Below are 24192 nucleotides of genomic sequence, written 5' to 3'. Positions count from 1 at the left end.
CAAAATGCGCGTTCTGGATTCCACTGATGGCCACCACCCATCTTTGCTTAGAACGCTTGTGAATTAAGGCAATATCGAGGCGATTCACACAGGATGCACATATATCATTAAGAGACTGATCAATTGCATTCTTAAACATCAATGGGAAAATTCAAGTAAACAGTACCAAGTGAACTTATTCATTAAGTTTTGTTTATTTTTTTAAAAGTAAAGAAACATATGTTTACAAATTTTAATCCCTAACCTCTTTTTATTTACTATTTCAACTATTAATATTAGCACCGTCATCATCATTATCAACGTACATAGACTGCGACATTTGTTCCATTTTGTCTGTCAAAATTACTGTCCAACTACACATGATCACACGACGTGTTTCTCGTGAGCTTTTCTCTCTCGCTAAAAAACAGTCCACCCACACACTCGGTAGTTTTCATAGTGCAGTAACCATTATGGGTTCAATGATCGATATATATATATATATATATATATATATATAGGCTGTTTTTGTATAAAAGTATGTAATATATGTCCAGTCTAGTTGTTGTTCGTTTATATACATTGGACTACACATAGAATGTATGTATCGCACAATAGTCCTTTAGTACAATGATCTGCTTTATAAACGATGGAAGAAATTGAAAAATAAAAAAAAAAGAATCAAGGAAGAAACAGTGATGTTGTACGTCTACAAGTACACGGATACTAATACATACAAACATATATATATCCACATATTTACAGACATATACATGTAAATATCTGGATAGATGTATTGCTTTAAATGTGCAGAAAATAATAGAAAGTAAATTGACATTTCCCAACTGACTAACTAACTAACTAAGTAACTAAGTAAATAAGTAACAAACGTTATGATTGAACGAATCACACAATTGTTTTAATCAAGAAGTTATTTACTATATACATGAACATGTAAATGTACATATATATATATACCTGTTTGTTTCAAATCCACTGCATATATATATATATATATATATATATATATATATATGATAGTAATTTAAGCAACACATTAAGATAGAGAAATGTATTTCCTTTATTTATTTATTTATTTTTCACTTTTCTAAAAAAAAACTTTTTTCTTTCTATTTTTGTAATAGAATTTCCTCAATGGATATTTAAATGATACACCTATAAAATACAAAATATGTACATTACATTACATTATATTATTACATAAAAGGATAGTTATAAAGTGTGTCAAAGGATACCCCTCACTACTATTATTATTATTATTATTATTATTATTATTATCATCATTATTATTATCAGTAGTACAAAACGTGAATATAATTTGGAAACAAATAAGTACATTTCATATTTTACACAATGGAATAAAATTTTTTAATGAATTATTAGTTACCATGTTAAACTAATCATGTCAATAATAACCATCATGATGATGATGATGATGATACCAACGATGATACTGACATTGAATACTCAGAAAAATCAATACCATTTATCTATCTATATATTATAATCGATTATCTTATTTCATAGAATTGTGATCAATAATATAATAATAATAATTATTATTATTATCACCAATATTATTAGAATTAGTTGGCGATTATTGTGTGGAATTAAATCAATAAAGATCATGTTCTCACGTGTACAATTTCGTAGAACATTTAAAAAACAAGGTAAGTATTGGATTGAGTAATAAGAATTGTTTACTAAAATTTCTTTTTCTCTGATTATATTCAATTGTTATTATTAGAATTCATTATTGGTTGTTTTGGTAGAACAATGCTTTGTACTAGTTCATCTACTTGAGTTTGGTTAGAGATATAGTGTCCTTAGTTCTCATGCACAAAAACACGAGACTTAAGATTGAATACATACACTCTGTACATTATATATATATATATATATATATATATATATATATACGTTCGATCTGTTTCTTATTTAGTTTCTTATTTTATTTACTTAAACCCATAAACATTGGTACAAGGATGCACTAAATAGATATGCGCCACATAAATAATTCGGTTTGTGTGAGGGTTGAGATACTGTTCGGGTGCTCAAACCAAAGCAGGCGGTTTTCTTAGGGGGTCACACCCAGAGACTTCGATCTAAAGGTCTAACTCATAAGGCAGTGGAGTAACGTAAGGCGATTCAGTCCCATGTTAGCCAGTGACTAACAATTAGTCCATACACCATTTGTTGCCTCACGATACTGGAGCCTGTGTGCACTAACGATTTGGAATGAGGGTTTTCCATCTCTCCTAGGTGGACCTTCCGCGTCCACCGACTCGGTTAAAGTGGCGGACATTCGGTTTTTGTCCTCTGAATTTCGTAAACAACGCCCCTGCCGCGAGAAGTTGGTGAGTAGGACTTCCCTGACAGTGGTTGTATATGCGTGACCATGTGAGAGCATTTCGAGAGGTAGAGCGAACTCTCTCCACTCTCAGCCGTACCAGGGCATTTGGGAGGCGATCTATATCTTAATGAGATAGGTCTCATAGTAATTCATAGTCTACAGAGTTGATTAACATTATTATTCTGTGCAATTTACTTGTAGAAGTCCGGTAGTGACGTAAAATTAAACCCTAGCATTTAGAGATCAGATTGACTGATAGCTAATTATATATGATTAGATGTTTTGTTATATATACATATTTCTAAATTATTTAATTGTTTTTTTTTCTTCATATTACATAAACTATTGCTTATTATTGGAAAGAACCATATCGACTTTACTATGATACTCTCAAAGATAACCTAGTACATTTAATGCTCATTTATTTTCCCATAGTTTCACATCACAGACTAACTTTAGTTAAATAACTATTGAAAACTAATCATCATTGATCAATTTGATAATCAGTATTATGAGATTTTTCATGAGTTCACATCCATGACCTCATCGGTGACTGATTCCAGGTACTTCAAAAGTCTCATAGTAAATGTTTAATTATTATAAAACAATAGTTGACATTTCTAGTTTCAATAAATAGTTGGCTGACTAAAATTAATTTGTGTGATGTAAGCTATGCAACTCAACAATCTTCATAAAATCCTTGAACCAATAAACTCATTTATTAGTTTCTATTCATGTTTCTTTTAGTTATTTCTCACTATTAATTTTATAAAATATATAGTTTCGTTATAATCACATGATAGATTGATACAATGAATGATTTGATTGGAATGAATTAATTGAAAATTTCCACAGTCTTTATAGTTTTATATCTCAAAAGACAAAAACGATTAAGATGGTAGTTGAGGTTAGACGGCAGGAGACCCTGGACCTAGGTTTTGTGCTATTTGTCACTAAGTAGAACCCGACACTCATGACATTGACCACCATCTTGTGATCAACCAATTGTAAATACAAAAAGGACTACTAGCCTACTGATTGAACATGTCAGATATAAGTAGTTTATGAAAATATTGAAATTCTCATATTGTAAAATAGAATGATACATGTTAGCGAATAATATCATTTTCAATGAGATCTTTATAGGGTTTTACTCTAAAATAATATTTATATTGCATACATATGTTAAATCATTCAAGGCAGTTTATGAATCAATGATAACAGCAGAATAGATTACATAACTAAATATATTAAGTAAAAAGTACCAATGGGATAGCACGACGATTGGTGTGCTATTTGTGACAATAATAATAATAATAAAGTATTGAATCGGTGTTTCATAATCGGAAGAAGGTTGAAAACTTTTGAAAAATAAATATCAAAATAACAATAATCAAAAATTATTAAAACTATGTAGTGAGAAGTTTTCAATTTATTAGTCAACCCACTGCTCACGGTTTCTCATTTGAGGATGGTCGTACAATATTGCGGATTGACTGAAGTCAGACTCGTGCACTATTAGATACCGGATCAGTCGTCCATAGGTTAAGCGTTCACCCTGTAGACTGAAATTCCTGAATTCGATTCCACGTTGCTAGGTCATGGACGTACACCGCTGATCAGTCCCATACTAGAATGAAACGACCGTGCAGTTCTTCCATGTCCTCGATGGTTATATAGTTTAGATTAGTTCACGATCTCAATAAAATATTATTTCGTTCAAAATGTAACTCTACTAGTCATTCCATACTAAATAATTTCAAGTACCTAGTGATGGTCAATTACAGTTGGGCAACTTTTTGTTTATGCAAATGAAAGAGAAAGTCATTGGCATCACAGCACACAGAAGAAATATATGATTTTTAAAAATTATTTATTCAATTCATTTTGTCACAAGAATTTAACTATCCAGTTCATCTGTAAAGCATATAACATGCCAATGGGAAGAAAGTACACTTACCTTTTAATTGAATATATTTTAGTATCCTACTGCCATTTTTTAATTACATATATATGACGTAATTTAGACTTTGTAAACAACTTGGTAAACGATTGTGTTGCTTGACATTTTTCAAATAATGAATACATCATTAAGATGGGATGTTTATAGGAGTTGCTCATTTTAATAACAGTAGTAATAATAATAGTAATAATAATAATTTTCTTGACAACCGGATGATAAAATGGTTCTATTTCTGACGTTTCGTAACTTAGTGTAGATCACTTCTTCAGAGCATTTATTTAGTCTAAAGAAGTGATCTACACTAAGTCAAGAAACGCCAAAAATACAATTTTCTATTCATTTGGATATCATAAAAATTATATTTATAACTAACTTTTTAACCAATGCTCATTTTATTTGAAACCATCAAGTCCAACTTTGGTATTGATACCTACAGTTTAATAATAGCTTACATTGGGGTTTAGTTTTAGTTAAACATTTGAAGGATAGCCAGCATCAGACAAATATTTCATTCTAGTATTATACCTCTCATAAATGAGTACCCGTGTTTCTTTTAACAGTTAAATCTAGAACCTTCAAAATGGAACGATCCTCTTAAAGGTTTTGTCTTTATGAATATAATAATAATAATAATAATAAGTTTTTCTGTAGTGGCTTATTTCAAAAAGAGATCAATTGTGAATCTGTATTTTTGGTTATTAATTCAGTGGTAACGATAGTTACATGTTAGTTGACACGAGCAAAATGTTCTGTGTTTGATTACTGGGAAAACAGATGACTATACTAGTCGTAGATTTACAACAGGATTCCGATTGATTGGTTCATGTATGCCAAGTTAGTTCCATTTGGCTTGAGGATTAAACAACTAAAGATAATGTTTAGAGTTTCACAGCTGTTGTTTAAATGAATTGATAAATATATTCATGAAATAAGAAGGTCTACAGTTATATTACATTTCATATATATTACTTATATTGCCCAATACTATGAAATGTGTAAAGCGCATTCATAGATAAGATTTTGAACCAGTAGTCAATTTCATATTTTATGTTACGAGCCTGCAAAACTAATGAAAACCAAAAAGAACCAGAAGGCTGTTTCTTCCTAGTGTGGTAATCCTCATCAGTAAACATTGACGAAGCCATTAAAGAGTCGAATTGAGGAATTTCAGGGGTTGCGGTGAGTGCTTGAATCTTAGACCGCTGAGACAGTGTTCAATAGTTTACATTTCCAACCTCAATCATTTGTCGATAATGAACTCTGTTGGTCACACTTTCTTATTAGAACTCCTGGAATTTTCTATAGATATTGAGTCCTCGTTCATCTTGAGACCTGAGGGTCCACGGGCTTGATCCTTGATTGGGTCATAGGTGCTCGCTGCTCATTATCATAATGGAACTGAATAGCAATTGAGTACCTCTTAGTTTTAAATGGTTTTCTATAATTAGTCCTTAATATAAACTACAACCTCCAAAAACTCCGTATAGTAATAGCAGTAAATTATTGATTGTCTAAACCCTTTATTTATTTAGTTAGTAGAAAATTGTTTGAAGTTAGCAAACAAAACAGTCAAACAATGCTTTCAACTTACCTATCAGAGATGGTGATTACAGTTCTACGAGTCATTCAGTTGTATAACTAAGAGTTGTATACTCTGTTTTCTCATGGTAACAGGTGAATAACCACTAAACTTAAGATAATTGACATGAAGTAAATAACCAGATTAACAATGCATGAAGTTGAATTATTTGGTGGATTTATAAAAGTCATATTTTGAAGCCCTCTATTTGGTATCATTGAAGCGAATAACAAAACGACTACTAATATCATATGACACTTACTTACATACGCCTGTTACCCCCGACGGAGCATAGGCCGCCGACCAGCATTCTCCAACCCACTCTATCCTCAGCTTTCCTTTCTGCTTCTATCCAATTGTTGTTCATTCTTCTCATATCTGTCTCCTTTTCTCGGAGTAATGTGTTCTCTGGTCTTCCTCTTCTCCTTTGACCTTGAGGATTCCAAGTGAGGGCTTGCCTTGTGACGCAGTTGAGTGCTTTCATTAATGTGTATCTTATCCACTTCCAGAGCTTCTTCCTAATTTCTTTCACCACTGGAATCTGGTTTGTTTTCTCGCACTGTAGGTTGTTGATGATAGTGTCTGGCCAACGGATCCGACGTATTTTGCGTAGACAACTGTTAATAAACACTTGGAAGATATAACACTAGAAATAGATAATTTTTAAGTCAATATTTTTCATCAAAAATAGGTCAAGTTGCTTGTATTTAAAATTGTGTTTGGATTAGCTCGTTGTTGATATTTTCGACTAAATTTTGGCAATATGTGTATCATGTGCGAGTTGCCTTTATATAACCTTTATGACACAAGTTTACGTAGAATAGATGGATTGTTGTTAGTAGTAGAATGTTGGATGCGCTTTTTCGTTCTATATGAGACTCATTAGTCGAATATACCTGCGCTTAGTGTTTATGCTTGCTCCGGGATTTGAACCCAGTACCTTTTGCTTCAAACGTTTGATACATTATCCACTGAGCTACTAGGTCCAGACAATACCATAAATATGAATTTTAATTCAATTTTTAAATCATTTTCAGATTATTTGACTGATCTTCATTAATTCTTAGTTTAAGTTAGCACTCATGATAATGCGATTCGTTAGAACTGATAGTTAATGATAGAATAAAAGACAGGAGAATGTTTAAACTAAAGAAGATTTTCTCTAGTGATAAATTTATTTATCTTTGCATTTGTTAAGCAAATCAATAATAAATTAAACATGAGGAAAACTTCAGAATGAACAAATATAGATAGTGGCTAACAGTGGAATCCAGGACGCAGGTTTCATCCCATTCGGGACTCGTCAGATGAATGTACCTGCATCGCAGAGTTGATGTTCTCTCTGGGACTCGAACCTAGTATCGTTCGCTTCAGACGCTACCATGTTATCCACTTAGCTTCAAGCAAACAACACTAAGTGCATTTCAGAATAAACTTTAGTTCTCGATTGAAATTCATTAAATAAACACAAAAATGGATTCTCTGATTTATGTTAAACAATTCAACCAATGTAAATGTAAACATTTTTAGATCATTCTAAGTATATTTATTTGTATCATCAATAACTAATTATCTTATACAGTTACATATTATTTTCATGTTTAGTAAAAGATTGTTGTTAAGATGTGAAGAAGTGTTTTCTTGAAAATTAAATAACGAACTAACTACTACTTAATAAATAATAGATTTATGATGATGGTTATTCGTAAAAATTAACTCGACATTCAATTACATAAATGTTTACCATAATGTAACAGAAATTATAAGCAGGGATGAATGGTGTCTAGCAGTAAAATTTGGGAGGTACGTTTCGTCGCATTTGGAACTTGTCAGCTGGATCTATCTGAATCTTATGGTTGATGTTCATTTTAAGATTCGAACTCAGTACCTTTCGCTTCAAACACCACCGCATTATTCATTTGGTGATGTGGGTACGTTCAGATAGAAAGTTTCAAATAGGACGAAATATGCGTACTGGAGTTCATCACTAGCTACCATCCATCTGTGTCTAAAATGTATATGACTTACAGATAACATCGAGACAATCCTCATAGTATGTGCATATACCGGAAGAGACTGATCATTTGTAGTCCTAAACATCAATGAGATGATCCAAACAACAAATAGTTTACATTAAAGTAATGATTTAACCTGGTCTCTACTGGTTTTATTGATATCTCTAAGCATGATCTAATGATGTTTATTTAAATAAACTGATTAACTTATTTTCTGCTCAAATACTTAGGGCTTATTCCAGAACTTTTTCACTTATGAAAAAGTATCACGATACTGTCACAGTATAACAAAGGTTCTGTTAGGAGTTCTATTACGGCTAGGAGTATAAAAAATAATTTAGAAGTATAGAATGGGTTGCAGAAATCCAACCTCGTTTGATTTATGATTTGTTTAATAGCAATGAAAGTTCTGTCTGTAAAATAATAATAAGTTCCGTATACATCGAATCGAGTACATTTCTATTTAAGAATTGCACTGATTGAAATCATGAGTCAATTGAAGCTAGACCAACATCGAAAACCTGGAAGCACTGGAAGGCCGTTTCATCCTAGTATGGGACTCTTCATTATTGCGCATCCACCATCCCGCACCCGTGGGATTCAAACCCAGGACCTATTAGTCTCGCGTGCGGAGACTTAACTATTAGACCACTGAGCCGGCATCCAACGGTGTTAATGTCTAACTTCAACCAGTCCACGAATTTGCGCCACCGTATACCATTGTCTTCAGTGAGCTGATATCTCACAACAGACCTGCGGGATCACGAATGCGCACTGCTGAGGAGTCCCATACCGGGACGAAACGGCTGTCCAGTGCTTCCAGGTTTTCCATGGTGGTCTAGCTTCAATTGATTCATGATTTCAATCTGTGAAATTTCTAAAAATTTCCACAAACCCCTTCTGATAATTTGGTATTTAAAATTATTTTACTCCGAAACCGATTATGTTAATTATTCCAGATATCATTGAGAGGTTAATCTGTATTTCATTCAATGTATATAATTATTTGTTTAATATCAGAAAGTATAATCCACTAAATAACTTTTAGATGTATGCTGTGATTACATAAGTAGGGAAACCATTGAAAATCATTTCCTTGAGTTTGTAACTAAGTAATATAAACTACTGACTTTATGTAACATTTGATCTATATTAGTCTAATTTAATAAGACGAAAGATATACTTATACTACTAGTTAGCATTGTAATATTTAACATTTTCTACCTCAGCCAATAGATGTCCTATTATTGGAAAGTTCAGAACAAATTTTTCATAAATCTCGCAGGGGGCGAGCGCGTGGATGCGCACTGATGAGGAGTACCACAATAGGATGAAACGGCCGTACAGTGCTTCCAGGTTTCCCATGGTGGCTTAGCTTCTACTGACTCATGACCTTAACCATTGAAATTACTATAATATCCACAAAACCCATATGATAATAAATTTCAATTTCTACTTAATTATTTCAACTCTAATGGTAGTCAGTATCTTAAATTAATTTAGATATTGTTATACTAAATGATATACTTTATTAAATCCATAAGATATGCTATCACATAAGACATTTCAAACTAGTCTAATTACACATGTCCATCCGTTTGTTACTTTTCCTACACAATATACAAAACACACTAATGAAGAGTTCTATACTAAGACGAAACAATTATCTAGAACGTTCTGATACATCAGTAATATTATAAATAAGATCAGTTCATGATTTAAAACTATAAAAATTCTATAATCTTTCCAAAGCCTTATACTGATATTTAAAGGTATTTAAATTGTGATCCTATATAAAAGTAAAGTTAATTTTTCTATAATACAAACCTATAATTTAATCCTGAACCTTAGTAAAAACTGATGACTATTAAACAACTGTTTTAACTTTGTTCTTTGGGGTTTTCTTAGTTCCTTTGATCAACAGTTATATATATAGCCAGTGATTCATGTACGGACAGATCCACACCAGTACATTATAAACACTTTCAGATGCATATACATTAGGATGAAGAAAATACATCTATTCATTGACGTCATACCTATTTCAAACTATTACATATTTACTAAAAGAAGATAAACATAGTACACTTTATTTGTTTATGAGATTCTGTATAACATATGACAGTAGTGAATAAATCAATCTGAATGTCAAGTAATACATTCGGAACCTATATATATATCAAACAGCATAACATGGTACGTACACCTATGCAAATATGAATCCTTTAATTCAAAGTTTTGTGTATATACATTCAACGTATATCATCAACACAATGTTCCATTGGTTGATAATTATCTTACTGAATTATTCAGTGTAAACACAGTGTTGTAATTATTTTTAATAATAGATTTGAATGTTCCAATACAATTGTTTACTGACGTACTAAGTGATTAGTTGTAGGGTGTATACAATTTCTGATGTTTACTTTTTTTTAATTACAATAATTATTATGTAAATATCATATGAGAACAGTTTGTACTTTTGTTCGATCGTAGAATAGTTTAGTGGATTTTTAGATTTGATAGATCAAAGGCTGAAAATATAATCTAGGGTATGAGTGTTATACTATTTGGGGCTTGTTATTTGGATATATTTGGATCTTAATGTTGATATTCATACTAGGACTCAAATCTAGTACCTTTTATTTAAAAAAAAACAACTATTGTGTTATTAGCAGTTTAGCCGCGTTAAATGTTCTTCTAATCGTTGTTATTAGACGATTTTTGATTACATCTGATGTTCGATCATCTTTAGATTTCAGACTTATATAAAGGTTTTTCTTCGGGACGGAGCAACTAGATTTCTTGTCACAGCTACTTCTATTCATATTCTTCTCTGTGAAACGTTCTGGGTAACCATTTTTCGTCAAGGTTTTCTTGAGGAATGCGAGCTTTTCGGTAATGCATTCGGTACTGCATAAAGAATGGATAAGGTTTCTCTTTCTACTTAACGGAACCCAGATATAAAAGTTGGTTAGCTGGCCATTCCATGTTTGTTTTCTAAAGATGGATCTTTTTAAAGAACCATTACACCTTCTCATCATGTGGTCACTATCTTGTTCAACAGATAATAATATTTCTAATAATACAATTATCAAACACAATTAATGGAAGACGGTTGTACAGTATTAGGAATTTATTGAAGTTAGATAAATAAATCATGACGACGAGATTGTTTTCAATAAAAAATGATGTAGTCTAGAAAATGACCTAGTGGAAAACTATTCATTTCATTTGTCATTTTGTAATACACTCCCGAATTTCCTGGTACGGCCGAGAGTGGGGAGAGTCAGCCCTATCTATCGAAATGCTCTTATATGGCCACGGGTATACAACCTCTGTCAAGGAAGTCCTACTCATTGCATTCTCGTGTCAGCGAGTGTTGTTTACGAAATTCAGAGGATAAAAACCGAATGTTCGGCACTTTAACCGATTCGTAAGATATGGAGGATCCACCTGTGGGAGTTGCAGAACCCTCATTCCAAATCAATGGTGTACATGGGCTCCAGGATCCTGAAGGAACAAATGGCATATGAACCAATTGTTGGTCACCTGCAATCGTGGAACTGAATCTCGTAAAGTTGACTCACTGCCTTATGTACCAGACCTTTAGGTCAAAGGCTCCGGGTATGGCCCCCTATGAAAGCGACCTGTTTTGGTTTGGGCACCCGAAAAGTATTCAAGCCCTCACACAAATCGAAAGATTTATGTGATGGATATGTATTTGGTTCCTCTTTTTACCAATGTTTATGTGTTTAAATAAATAAACAAATAAATAAATGTTTCAATTGAGCTTTACATAATTTGATATTTTTTACTGTCTTAAACAGCAATTTCCGGAAATCGATAATTTCTAAGCCGATGTATTTTATTACAGACGAACGCTACATTTTCACGCATTTTAATAATTTAATAGTTGAGTTCATGAGTCAATTAAAGCTAGACCACATTGGAAAACCTGGAGGCACTGGACGGCCATTTCGTTGTAGTATGAAACTACTCACCAGTGCGCATACATCCGGAGCCTTTGACCTAAAGGTCTGATCCACAAGGCAGTGAAGCAACGTAAGGAGATGCAGTCCCATGTTAGCCGGTGACCAACAATTAGTTCATATGCCATTTGTTCCTTCAGGATCCTGGAGCCCATGTGCACCATTGATTTGGAATGAAGGTTCCCCAAATCCCTCAGGTTAAAGTGCCGGATATTCAGTCTTCGTCCTCTGAATTTCGTGAACAACACTCGCTGACACGAGAATGCAATGAGTAGGACTTCCTTGACAGAGGTTTTATACACGTGGCCATATAAGAGCATTTCGATAGATAGGGCTGATTCTCCCCACTCTCGGCCGTACCAGGGCATTTAGGAGCCATGAGATACTTTGTATTTAGGATGAGGTAAGGATTTATCACTTTTCTGGTTTTCAATTTCATTTACTAATTAATACAACTGATATATTGTAAAACAAATCATTTGCTTTAATATGAAAATATATTTATACATATTTCGTTGTAATCTTCAACACATATTTGAAATATGTTCATACATACAGAACTGTAATGGGAATCATATATATTTGACCTTATTCTAGTCTTAATTTATTGATTTACAATGTTACCATGACACTATTCATTGAATATTTCAGTTTGATATTAAAACAAAGTATTTGAATAATCCATCCATCTGTTAATACACACTTACATACACATCAATGCACTGTACAACCAAGGTAATATTCGAGGTTAACCACTTATATTTATACCACTTTACGGATAGGGTTATTTTAATAGTTCATTTGTATGTGTTAAACTAAATGAAAGTGAAAACAAGACACAATGAATCAAAAAACAAAAAAAATTTATTGACCTTGAACAGAACACTTTCATTGGCAGATTATGTAGGTCAGATGATTTTCATTTTCTTTATTTTATTATTCGTAAGAATTGTTCATTTCTGTAGTGAGATAAAACAAAGCACATCGCTACAATTGATTGATCAATGTCATGTGTGTCAGCTTCTTCTTAGTGTAGATCGAATCTTACCAACCAAGTTACAATGTAGTCAATAGTCTAGGTAACTCGACATTGTGTGCAATATGCTGAGGTAAGATGGTGGTTGGAGGTAGTCAACAAGAAAACCCTCGTCTTAGGTTTCGTGCTGTTTGGCACTCCTCGTGATTGATCCCGTCAGGGAGCATCATTTCCCTCATGATTACAGGTACACCTTGCTGACAAGTGCCAAATAGCACGAAACCTAGATTCAGGGTTTCCTGTTGACTACCTTCAACCCCTATCTTAATGCACACAGTTTGTGGCATGAAAATAAAATATTGTAATAACATGTATAAATTAGTTTTTATTAATAATGTTATTTAAACAATAATCAATCATAAACTGAAATAAGGTACATCTCATCACGTCAGTCAAGGTCGAAATATGTAAATTAAACGGTAGACATGGATATAGAGTTTTAGCCGTAGTAATTTGATTTGGATATATATATGAAACTAACCCTTTATGTTACATTAATGAAGAATAAAGTATTTTGAAAATATTGTATCATGACATTTATAAAGAAAGCTTATGGATTGATTAGATATTGATAATATTCATGTTTATATCAGAAGGGGTTTTGTGGATATTATAGTAATTTCAATAGTTGAGATCATGAGTAAATAGAAGCTAGGCCACCATGGAAAACTTGAAAGCACTGGACAGCCGTTTCATCCTATTGTGGTACTCCTCATCAGTGCGCATCCACGACCTCGCCTCGCGAGATTCGAACTCAAGATCTATCAGTCTCACTCGTGAGTGCTTAACCACTAGACCACTGAGCTGGCCGGTATCCAATGGTGTTAATGTCTAACTTTAACTAATCCACGAAAGTGTTAAGCCAAATTATGAGAAGTTATGAATTATGTGTATATAAGATACAGGAATAGTTCAAATAAGAACTAATGTAAAATATATATATGTCAATAGTTCCGATAATCCTAGAAATCAAAGATATGAATCCTAGTTTATGATTATGAATAATAACGTCTATAACAAAACGAAATCCTATCACTATTTATACATTCCCTACATAAAATAATGAGTTATTTTTTAAAAAAATGCATAACTATGATTGGTATAATACATGATTCGAATATCTTTAGGATCAAAACACTAATTAGCCAAATATTATACGGAAAATATGAAATAATAGGTACAAGATTCACCAGAAATGTATATTCACTGTTCCCTTGCGGGGGCAAATAAACTCAAGATTTCCTAGCTCTATAGTCAGTATTTAAACTTCGGATCTCTGACTTGAAATTTAATAGTTTAAATTTCTAAATTTAGCCACTTTGCAGAATCGCACAACCATCGTTCATCTTTATCAGTAAAAAAATTGTTATACATGTTTGAACTCTCCCAGTCAAGAACATTCCCATGAGTTCCAGGAATGACTTCTCAGAGTTATGGACCAGTTCAATTCAGTCCTTTATTTTTTGACTGAGATCATGAACCGATTGATGTTAGACCACCACCTTTGGAAACCTGGAAGCACTGGACGGCCGTTTCGTCCTATTTTGGGACTCCTCAGCACTGCACATCCACGATCTAGCCGGCTCAGTGGTCCAGTTGGTTAAGCGTTCGCGCGCGAGACCGAAGGCCCTGGGTTTGAATCCCGCGAATGGGATCGTGGATGCGCAGTGCTGAGGAGTCCCATGACAGGATGAAACGGCCGTCCAGTGCTTCTAGGTTTCCAAAGGTGGTGGTCTAACATCAATTGGTTCATGATCTCAATCAAAAACGTAATAATCCCCACAATCCCTATACTAGTAATCAGTCCTTTATTATTAATAATGGTGAGATTATAATTCATGATTAATGATAATCTTTGAAATTATGTGCTAAACAATGTTCTGTATGCTTATAACTAACAGTTGATACTTATACATGTTAGTTGGGAATAGCGAAAGTTCATTGATTAGTATTGTGGAGATGATTTGGCTTTATAAAAACAACGTTGAAAACAAAATAACTATTAACTACACTTTAAAAACATTCCATATATGCCAAAAACAGACTGATCAATTACAGTCCTAAACAACAATCGGGAGATACAAGTAAACAATACCAAATGAATTCTATATACTTTTTTTGTAAGGATAGACTATGAGAATAACAAAACATTAAAAACATTGTAATTTATTTCAGAAAAAGAAAATCACGCAGAAAATTCTAGCATTTATCTAACATTTGTAAATAGTGCGAAAAATGTTAAGATATATATGAATTCATAAGAAATTGTGAGGATGGCCCACGGGTGAACTCGAGGAAGCTCTAAGAAGCTCAGAAAGAGCCGAAGAAAATATTCCAATATCTCTACGTTTAGCTACCATATTGGAGAAATCCTAAAACCCCCTTTGTATGCGGATTAGATGACTATATTGATGGTTTCGTTTTTAGTGTCAGAAGGTATTTTGTAGAGATTGTAATAATTTCATTAGTTGAGATCATGAATCAGTTGAAGCTAGACCACCACGGAAAACCCGAAAGCACTAAAAATCCATAAATACCTGATAGTTTTGTATCATATTCGACATTTTGATATAGCATTCCTTTCATTTGTCTTCTGTCTTCTCATTTGTGACTTGGAGAGTTCTAGCGTTCAAGTGTTCAAGTTGTACACAGTATATTAAGAATCTAAGCTCTAGATTTAACAGAAATAAATTATATTCAATTAGTGAGTCCTACATAGCATGAAACATCCTGCCTAGCTTTCTCTTTTAACCACATAATGAATATACTAAATTAACTTCTCTTATCTACAGAACTGAGTTAATCATTTCAATAGATTTGAATATTGAAGAAGATAGAAGCTTTCATTATGTTAGATACTTTTTAAATCAATTCAAATGATAGGAGACTAAGGAAAGTACTTTCACATAGTCTAAAGTTGTAACTTTTAGGTGAGAATGTAATGAAGCTTCATTTACAGTGTCGAGATGAATTCAAATAATAAATACTAATTTACAGTTATGAAATATAATGTTTTAAAGTAGATGATATCATGTAGATTGATCATTGATGTCTTCAATTTATTAGTAATATATTATGAAAATGCATAATGAGCAATGTTAACTAAAGGTGTGGATTATTCGATTTAAATGTACACTGAATCATGATTTTATGAGACTTTATCATATGACAAGGCTTTGACATTTGTTATACATGCCTAAGCATCACATACCCTGACAAGTTATAACTAGTTGTCATTTTATACAACATAATCACACAATTATTGATATAACAAACAAGAACTGAGCCTAACAGTCAAGTCTCCATTAATTGGCAACCCAGTGACCCGTAAAAGTGAAATTCTTCAGTCATCCATGATATTTAGTCATATTTGTCTTTTTGTTAAAACATATTCTTCTAGCTAGTGGTGTCGTCTTTGATATCAGTTCTTTCAAGAGTACCATATAACAATCTGGTCTTGTGAGAGGGCATTAAGTGGGGATATAATATTATCATAATAAATCATTCATCCATCAGGATAGCACTCATTCTTTTTAATATTTGAAACTATTTCACCGTTAATCATCAATTCTAACCTATAAAACTTAAATAAAAACATGCTCAACAAAATGAATATGATAAACATTCATTTAAAGCACCAATGATTGTAAGATATTTATTTTATCAATTATTCATGGGCCTATAAATTTAAAGCTTAATTATGAAACTTTCTTATAGTTCACCATACAAGATTGATTGAATGATATTTATCAATACAAAAGAAATTATAAATTGTCAGTATGGGGGTTGTGGAGATTGTTAAGTTTTTGGTTGGGATCATGAATTAATTGATGTTAGACCACCGTTGGAAACCTGGAAGCACTGGACGGCCGTTTCGTCCTAGTATGGGACTACTCAGCAGTGGATGCCGGCTCAGTGGTCTAATGGTTAAGTGCTCAGGCGCGAAGCCAGTAGGTCCTGGTTTCGAATCCCGCGGGGTGCGGGATCGTGGATGCGCACTGCTGAGGAGTCCCATACTGGGACGAAACGGCCGTCCAGTGCTTCCAGGTTTCCAACGGTGGTCTAACATCAATTAATTCATGATCTCAACCAAAAAAAATTATAAATTGATTGTCCAAAGTGCTAAGAGTCCGCTGAGAACTGGGAAATTCTTTGAAAAACTGGAAAAGTCTTGAAAATGTTTAGTTCAGTCACCATCGAATAGAAACGTCTCAGGAATATTCAGAAAAATGAACAGTTAATTGTAACAACGTGATTGAACAAACACTTGCGTTGTTACCAAATCTAGCATGTTTCCATATTCTTTTTAAGATCAAGGACACCTGTATATTTATAAATAGGCTCTTTTTCTGCATATAAATTAATCTTGAAGTAAAGTTTCTATTTTTCCCTTGGCTTTTCAGTGCTGTTTGATACTTAAGTCTAAGAGTACTCGGGTTATCTATCGAGCTGGACTAGAAAATCAGTAGCAAACTTAACGATAAGTTTTCATCTTATTTACTCAAATATAATATTCAGAAATTAACGAAAAATAGAACCTAGTTAGCAGACATTTGCTCAGTTTTAATATGTAGGGTCACTGACTACTGACCTACTCCCGTTATCCATTTCGTCATTATTTAACTCATGAATATCTTATGTTTTCTAGTAATAGGTATCAGCTCTGTGTGAAAATATTACTAACAATTTCTCGCTAATTCGTATAATGTTCGACATTGACTAACATCCAAGTGTTCTTAGGAACTCGATACACTAAGACGTGAAGTAAATTCAATACATTTCTCTCCATAATCACTGATTTTGTTTTAAAATCTGTTAAATGAGATAAAACGGCCGTCTGGTGTTTTCAGCTTTTCAATGGCGCTCGAACATCAATCGATTCATGATCTTATTCATACGTTGGATAAGTTAAGAAAGATGACCAAATCTAATTTCAGCTTTCTTTTTTTCTGCATCATTTGCACTTCCAAATATTGAACATTGAATCATTGAAGTGTGTATCACGATCGAGTTAACTCAAACGATTACATAAATTATTGTAAAATTCTACGAAAATGTAACAACATTTCAAAGCATCTGTATGCTATAGATTTATGTATCACATTATTCTTATTATTAATATCAATAATATTATTATTTAAACACATAAACATTGATAAAAAGAGGAACCAAATACATATCCATCACATAAATCTTTCGATTTGTGTGAGGGCTTGAATACTTTTCGGGTGCCCAAACCAAAACAGGTCGCTTTCATAGGGGGCCATACCGGAGCCTTTGACCTAAAGGTCTGGTACATAAGGCAGTGAGTCAACTTTACGAGATTCAGTTCCACGATTGCAGGTGACCAACAATTGGTTCATATGCCATTTGTTCCTTCAGGATCCTGGAGCCCATGTACACCATTGATTTGGAATGAGGGTTCTGCAACTCCCACAGGTGGATCCTCCATATCTTACGAATCGGTTAAAGTGCCGGACATTCGGTTTTTATCCTCTGAATTTCGTAAACAACACTCGCTGACACGAGAATGCAATGAGTAGGACTTCCTTGACAGAGGTTGTATACCCGTGGCCATATGAGAGCATTTCGACATAGTGAAAGAGACGACAGAAACTCCTCACTCTCGGTCGTACCAAGGTATTAATGAACTCTCTCATTTAAGTTTAATAAATATAATCATATTTTATTCTTGATGAATAACAGAATGAAGATCTGTTGAATACTTACCTAATTTATTTTTATATTTTATTACTGAAAATAATTCATCATTTAATTGAGTTATGTTGCGTTTGTTTTCTATTATTTCTATAATCAAAATTTATGATGTACATTAATATCATTTTAAAGATTCTAATGTTTACCTAGTGAATATCAATTTGTTATTGTTCAATCTGGTATCTATAACTTAGTACTGAAACAAAACAAAAAGCAAAAACAAAAACAGAAATGTCAATGAAGATCAGAATTTCTACATGATCTGTCTTAAGAAGTTGGGTTAGTTTCGTGAAAATAAGAAAAAAGAAACAATATTTTGTTACTAGATTATGCTGCATAACATTTTTGATTTGAGATTAATCATAATGATGATGATGATGATGATGATGATGATGATGATGATTTGTTAAATGTTGAAATGATCTCATAGAAATACATAAGATTTATAATAGTTAGATTGAGTTTATATGATCGGAATGCGCATTACCGAGAAAGGTCCGCAGTAGGATGAAACGGCCGTTTAGTGATTCCAAGTTTTCTATGGTGGTCTAGCTTCAATTGACTCATGATCTTAACTATTAAAATTACTAATAATATCCACGAAACACCTTCTGATATTAATCAACATAAGCTCGCTAGTAACTGGCTTCAAGAGGTATATCCTGGGGTTCTAGTGAGAAGCAGTGACCAGTGCAGTTCAACCGGGTATATTATGAGAAAGTAACTCACTGAAGACAATGGTGGATGTGTCGCTCAATTTCTTGGATTAGTTGAAGTTAGACATCAACACCGTCGGGTGCTGGCCAGCTCAGTGGTTTAGAGGTTAAGCGCTCACGCGCGAGACTGATAGGTCCTGGGTTCCAATCTCACGAAGCGGGACGGTGGATGCTCACTGCCAAGGAGTCTCACACTAGGACTAAATGGCCGTCCAATGCTTCCAGGTTTTCCATGGTGGTCTAGCTTCACTTGATTCATAATCTTAACTATTAAAATTTTTATAATCAATTGAAAGATGCAACCAACTATATGAGACATTATTTTAGAACTATATACACGTCTAGGAAGATTAAATCATTTTCTCTTTTTTTTTACTTAAAAAACTTTTGAAATGTTGCTTGCTACTTGACCTCTATCTGTTTGAAAAAATCAAGTATCATTTTGATATAGTGTACATTCTTTCTTAGACTTCAAAGCTGTATAGTTTGATGTGATCAAATGTTTATTCAAGTCATTATTTAAACCCTAAAAGTCATCAAATTCTGTCGACTAAGTACTGAAATAAGACTGGGAATTAAAGTACGGTTAAATTTGAGTTCACTGTTTGATAACCATATGGAAACAATTCAGATTATAGGACAAAATACTGGTTTAAATCTTATTCTAAGATACTGTTTTCAGCCCATAATGTTTTATCAGACAAGATATTAGGAGCTTGATTGAACGGTAAGTAATATCAATGCGCATTTGACGAAATCGGTAGATGATACAATGAAGAGTTCATCATTTCAATGTAATAACACAAAAAATATACTAAACGAATTCACAAACTTCTATTGATTATGAGTTACAATGAATTTCATATTTGAGAAATATTTATGAAACTTGGATATAGACTACAATTCACACAGAAGTTTGGTGAATATCCAGTATTAATCATTTACCATAAAACGGGATAATGTAAAGTTTTATTTTTACCTATTTTTAGATAAAACCAAAGAAGTATAACCTTGGAGGTGTATTTGCAAAATAAAATTTAAATATAGTCGATGTACCTTGCATCATAGAAACAGGTTAACTGTGAATTATATTCTGTACATAGTTATTACTTAGACACTAGTGTATGAATAAAAATAAGATACTTAAAACAAACTAATGATGGAAGATTAGCTTAATCTGTAAGTGATATTCATCACGGAATGACCTCATTTAGGTTGCCATTATAAACTAAAAGCAATCGATAAGTAGTTTTTGATAGTATGAAATTCTCTCGTAAAGAATACCCAAGACCTTGTCAGGTACCAAAACTGGAATTTTGTGGCTCCGCTGTAAATACTTAATGTGTTTACTTTTAATGGTACATATTTTCAGCTTTGATCTATTCCCAAAATATCAGAAACCAAGTATATACAGAGAAATATTTCTAAAAGTAACCACAGCTACATGGCATAGTTTGTAGTGGTAATAATAGAACTACTATACAAACGGACATAAAACACATCAGTGATAAAGTCAATACCTTGAGTTTCATTTCTCAGTTAAGTTTTTATCCTTTTTTTTCATTTCAATCATTTACCTATGATGAAAACATGGTCGTGATTAAGTGATTTTTAGGTAGAACCTTCAGTTTCAAACGTGAAAACATCATTTACTAACGAAGTTTATCAACAAATGAAATGTGATGCCATTCATCCTTACCATTTATCTCATTACTATTATTATTATTAAAACTGATGAAAAAATAAACTGTTTGAACATATCAGTTCCATAAATGATCGTTTTGAGAAGTAAAAATTAGTTAATGCACAAATGTATTAATAACATTCCACAGAAACCTAAGTTAGTTATAAGCAAAGATAGATAGTGGCTAGCAGTGAAATTCAGGAAGCACGTTTCATCCCACTTGGGACTCGTCAGCTGGATATACCTGCATCCCAGAGTTGATGTTCACTCCACCACTCTAACCCAGTACCATTCGCTTCAAATGACATTGTATTATTCACTTAGCTATTGAGTCGTGATAGCCACTTGCTTGTGCAATGGGGTGAAGTTTAAATTGATTTAGTATTGTTTACTTGAAACTTCCCATTAATGTAAGGTGATTTAAGTAGTATATAAAAGATATTTTTAATTTGTATGAGATGAAAGACTAAAAACACTTTGCTTTTTTAGGACATTTAAATTTATCAGAAGGGGTTTGTGGAGATTTTAGAAATTCCACAGGTTGAAATCATGAGTCAATTGAAGTTAGACCACCATGGAAAACCTGGAAGCACTGGACGGCCGTTTCATCTTAGTATGGGACTGGTTGAAGTTAGACATTAACACCGTTGGATGCCTGCTCAGTGGTCTAGTTGGTTAAGCGCCTGGCGCGAAACTGATAGATCCTGGGTTTGAATCTCGCGGGTGCGGGACTATGGATGCACACTGCTGAGGAGTCCCAAACTAGGATGAAACGGCCGTCCAATGCTTCCAGGTTTTCCATGTTGGTCTAACTTCAACTGACTCATGATTTCAATCTGTGACATTTAAATTTACCAGCTTTTTCAACTTTATTATTATCATTACTATTAATATAAATATATTTTCATGATATAGTATAATTTTATGACTTGTAAGTGAATGGATTGATATCAATATCGGTTCAAGTCAATTGGTTATTCATAGGCATCAATAATCATAAACTTCTGTCATTGAAAAATTTGATAATGATGTAGTAGACGAGAACACAAGCGAGAACAATCGAATTTATTTAAACACAAACTTACAGAACATCTTGGTAAAATCTGAAAACCATACAGTAAATACTTAATTTGCAAAATGTCAATCATTTGTCTCAAACTTAACTGTTCCGTTTGCAAATATCAGTCAATCTTCTCAGACTTCATTGTCCCTATATTTTCATTCCAACCGCTTTCTGTTTCTGTTCTTTCTTCCTCGACCACCCTGAGCTTCTGCTACCAGACATTCTATTCCTGACTATCGCTATATATATATATATATATATATATATATATATATATATATATAACATGGTTTGTCATATTTGGAATCATTCAACTGAATATAAATGCAGCGCCTAATGTTAACGTTCACAACGACGTTTCAGCTTCATAATATTCAACAATCTCCACAAACCCTTTCTACTAATGAACATAGTTGTTGTAAAAATATTCATCTACTCATTCATTAATGTTTCATTTCTTTAAAAGTACAATTTCAAATTTATTTAGTGTATGTTAAAATGTTAATATTAGTATAGGGGTTGTGGAGATTATTAAGTTTTTGATTGCGATCATGAAACGATTGATGTTAGATCACCACTGAAAACCTGGAAACACTGGACAACCCCTATACTGATAATTACCATGTGCTCACTAGTGACTAGCTTCGTGAGGAAATTCTCGGAATTCTAGTGAGAAGCAGTGACCAGTGGAGCGAATCCGTTTCGAGTAGAGACATATATCTACCACAGTACAATGGAAGATGGTCGCACAATTCCGTGGATTGGTTGAGGTTAGATACTAACACCAATGGATGCCGGACAGCTCAGTGGTACAGTAGGTTAGGCGTTCGCGAGCGAGACTGGAGGCTCTGGGCTCGGATCCTGCAAGCGGGACCGTGGATGCGCACTGTTGACGAGTTCCACAATAGGACGAAACGGCAATCCAGTGCTTCTAGATTTCCAATGGTGGTCTAACATCAATCGTTTCACCATCTCTATCGAAAATGTTAATAATCATAAATGGTACACATAACATTATTGGTTCACTTTGATACTGTAGATACTTAAAAGGCTTTTATTCATTAGAAAAGTTTATAAATTATACTGTCCAGTAGTTAGTTTGTAATATCATAAATACCAGTAAAAAAAAAAAACTTGAAATCAATCCTGAAGATGATCATTCCCATTTGTAATTTGTTATTTTGTAATAGTTATTGCAGTAAATGTCAATTTATATGGTGATGAACAGTTGTTTGTATGCGGATATATTCTCGTAGGTATAAGGAATAATAGAGCATTTCATTTGAAAAAAATTTAATTTATGGTTAGATACTAGAAACGGAGTAGTAAACGGAGTATTAATCCATTGAACATTTATAGCATTTCGAAATAATCAATAAACTTGTAGTTAATGAATTAGAATTCGATCCACAATATAAATTGAATAAAGTCAAAATGATGGATAGTTGGATTAAAATTTATTGTCTTAGAAGTATCGTACTTCTTACGAGTATTGATTTTCTTGATATTTGTTTGAGGTGGGTTTGGAAGTTCTGAGTGTAAGCGAGTAGCAAACTGATGCTAAATCTGTCGTGAACAATCCTTTCTAGTTGCTATTCATCCCTTTCAAGTTTGCTCCCATTTCTAGACATAGTGTCTTCTTTGGCCTTCCTCTTTTCCGTTTCCCTTCAGGATTCCAAGTCAGAGCTTGCTTCGTGATGCAGTTTAGTGAGTTCCTCAATATGTGTCTTATCCGCTTCCAACATCTTTTCCTAATTTCCTCTTCAGCCAGTCAGTCAGTCAGTCAGTCAGTCTTGAGTGCTGTTAGAGGTATGAGAGCAATTATCACTTCCCGGTTGTCCACACCGTGGAAGGGTTCTCGTGGAGGTACCTGAAGAGGAAATTGGGTTAGATATGGTCTTAGTGACCTGAGAGCGTGACCGCAGTGCCCAATGAACAACTGCTTGAGGTCGGTCACACACGACCTTCCGGTGAGTAATTTTCGTGTTAGCTCCGTACTTGTTGAGACCTTACCGCCGGAGACGGATATCTTTGGGATAAGGTGAGATGTGCGTTCATCTGTTCTAACCCCAC

At 33.4% G+C, this 24192-nt stretch overlaps 1 protein-coding gene across 1 annotated transcript in view; it reads left to right on the top strand.

Annotated features, from left to right (window-relative positions):
• The first annotated feature begins 912 nt into the window (after positions 1-912).
• MYLK3 (putative myosin light chain kinase 3) overlaps positions 913-24192 on the top strand; it is a 58844-nt gene continuing 35564 nt past the window's right edge. Inside the window, exon 1 of the mRNA XM_051218952.1 lies at positions 913-1670. Within this exon, the coding sequence (XP_051068918.1) occupies positions 1628-1670 (43 nt within the window). The 5' untranslated portion in view covers positions 913-1627. The remainder of the gene's footprint in view (positions 1671-24192) is intronic.

The sequence above is a fragment of the Schistosoma haematobium genome, chromosome 3 (genome assembly GCF_000699445.3).
Source record: "Schistosoma haematobium chromosome 3, whole genome shotgun sequence".
Taxonomy (NCBI): Eukaryota; Metazoa; Platyhelminthes; class Trematoda; order Strigeidida; family Schistosomatidae; genus Schistosoma; species Schistosoma haematobium.
Note: the sequence above shows the minus strand (reverse complement) of the source record. Positions and strands in the feature narration are given on the sequence as shown.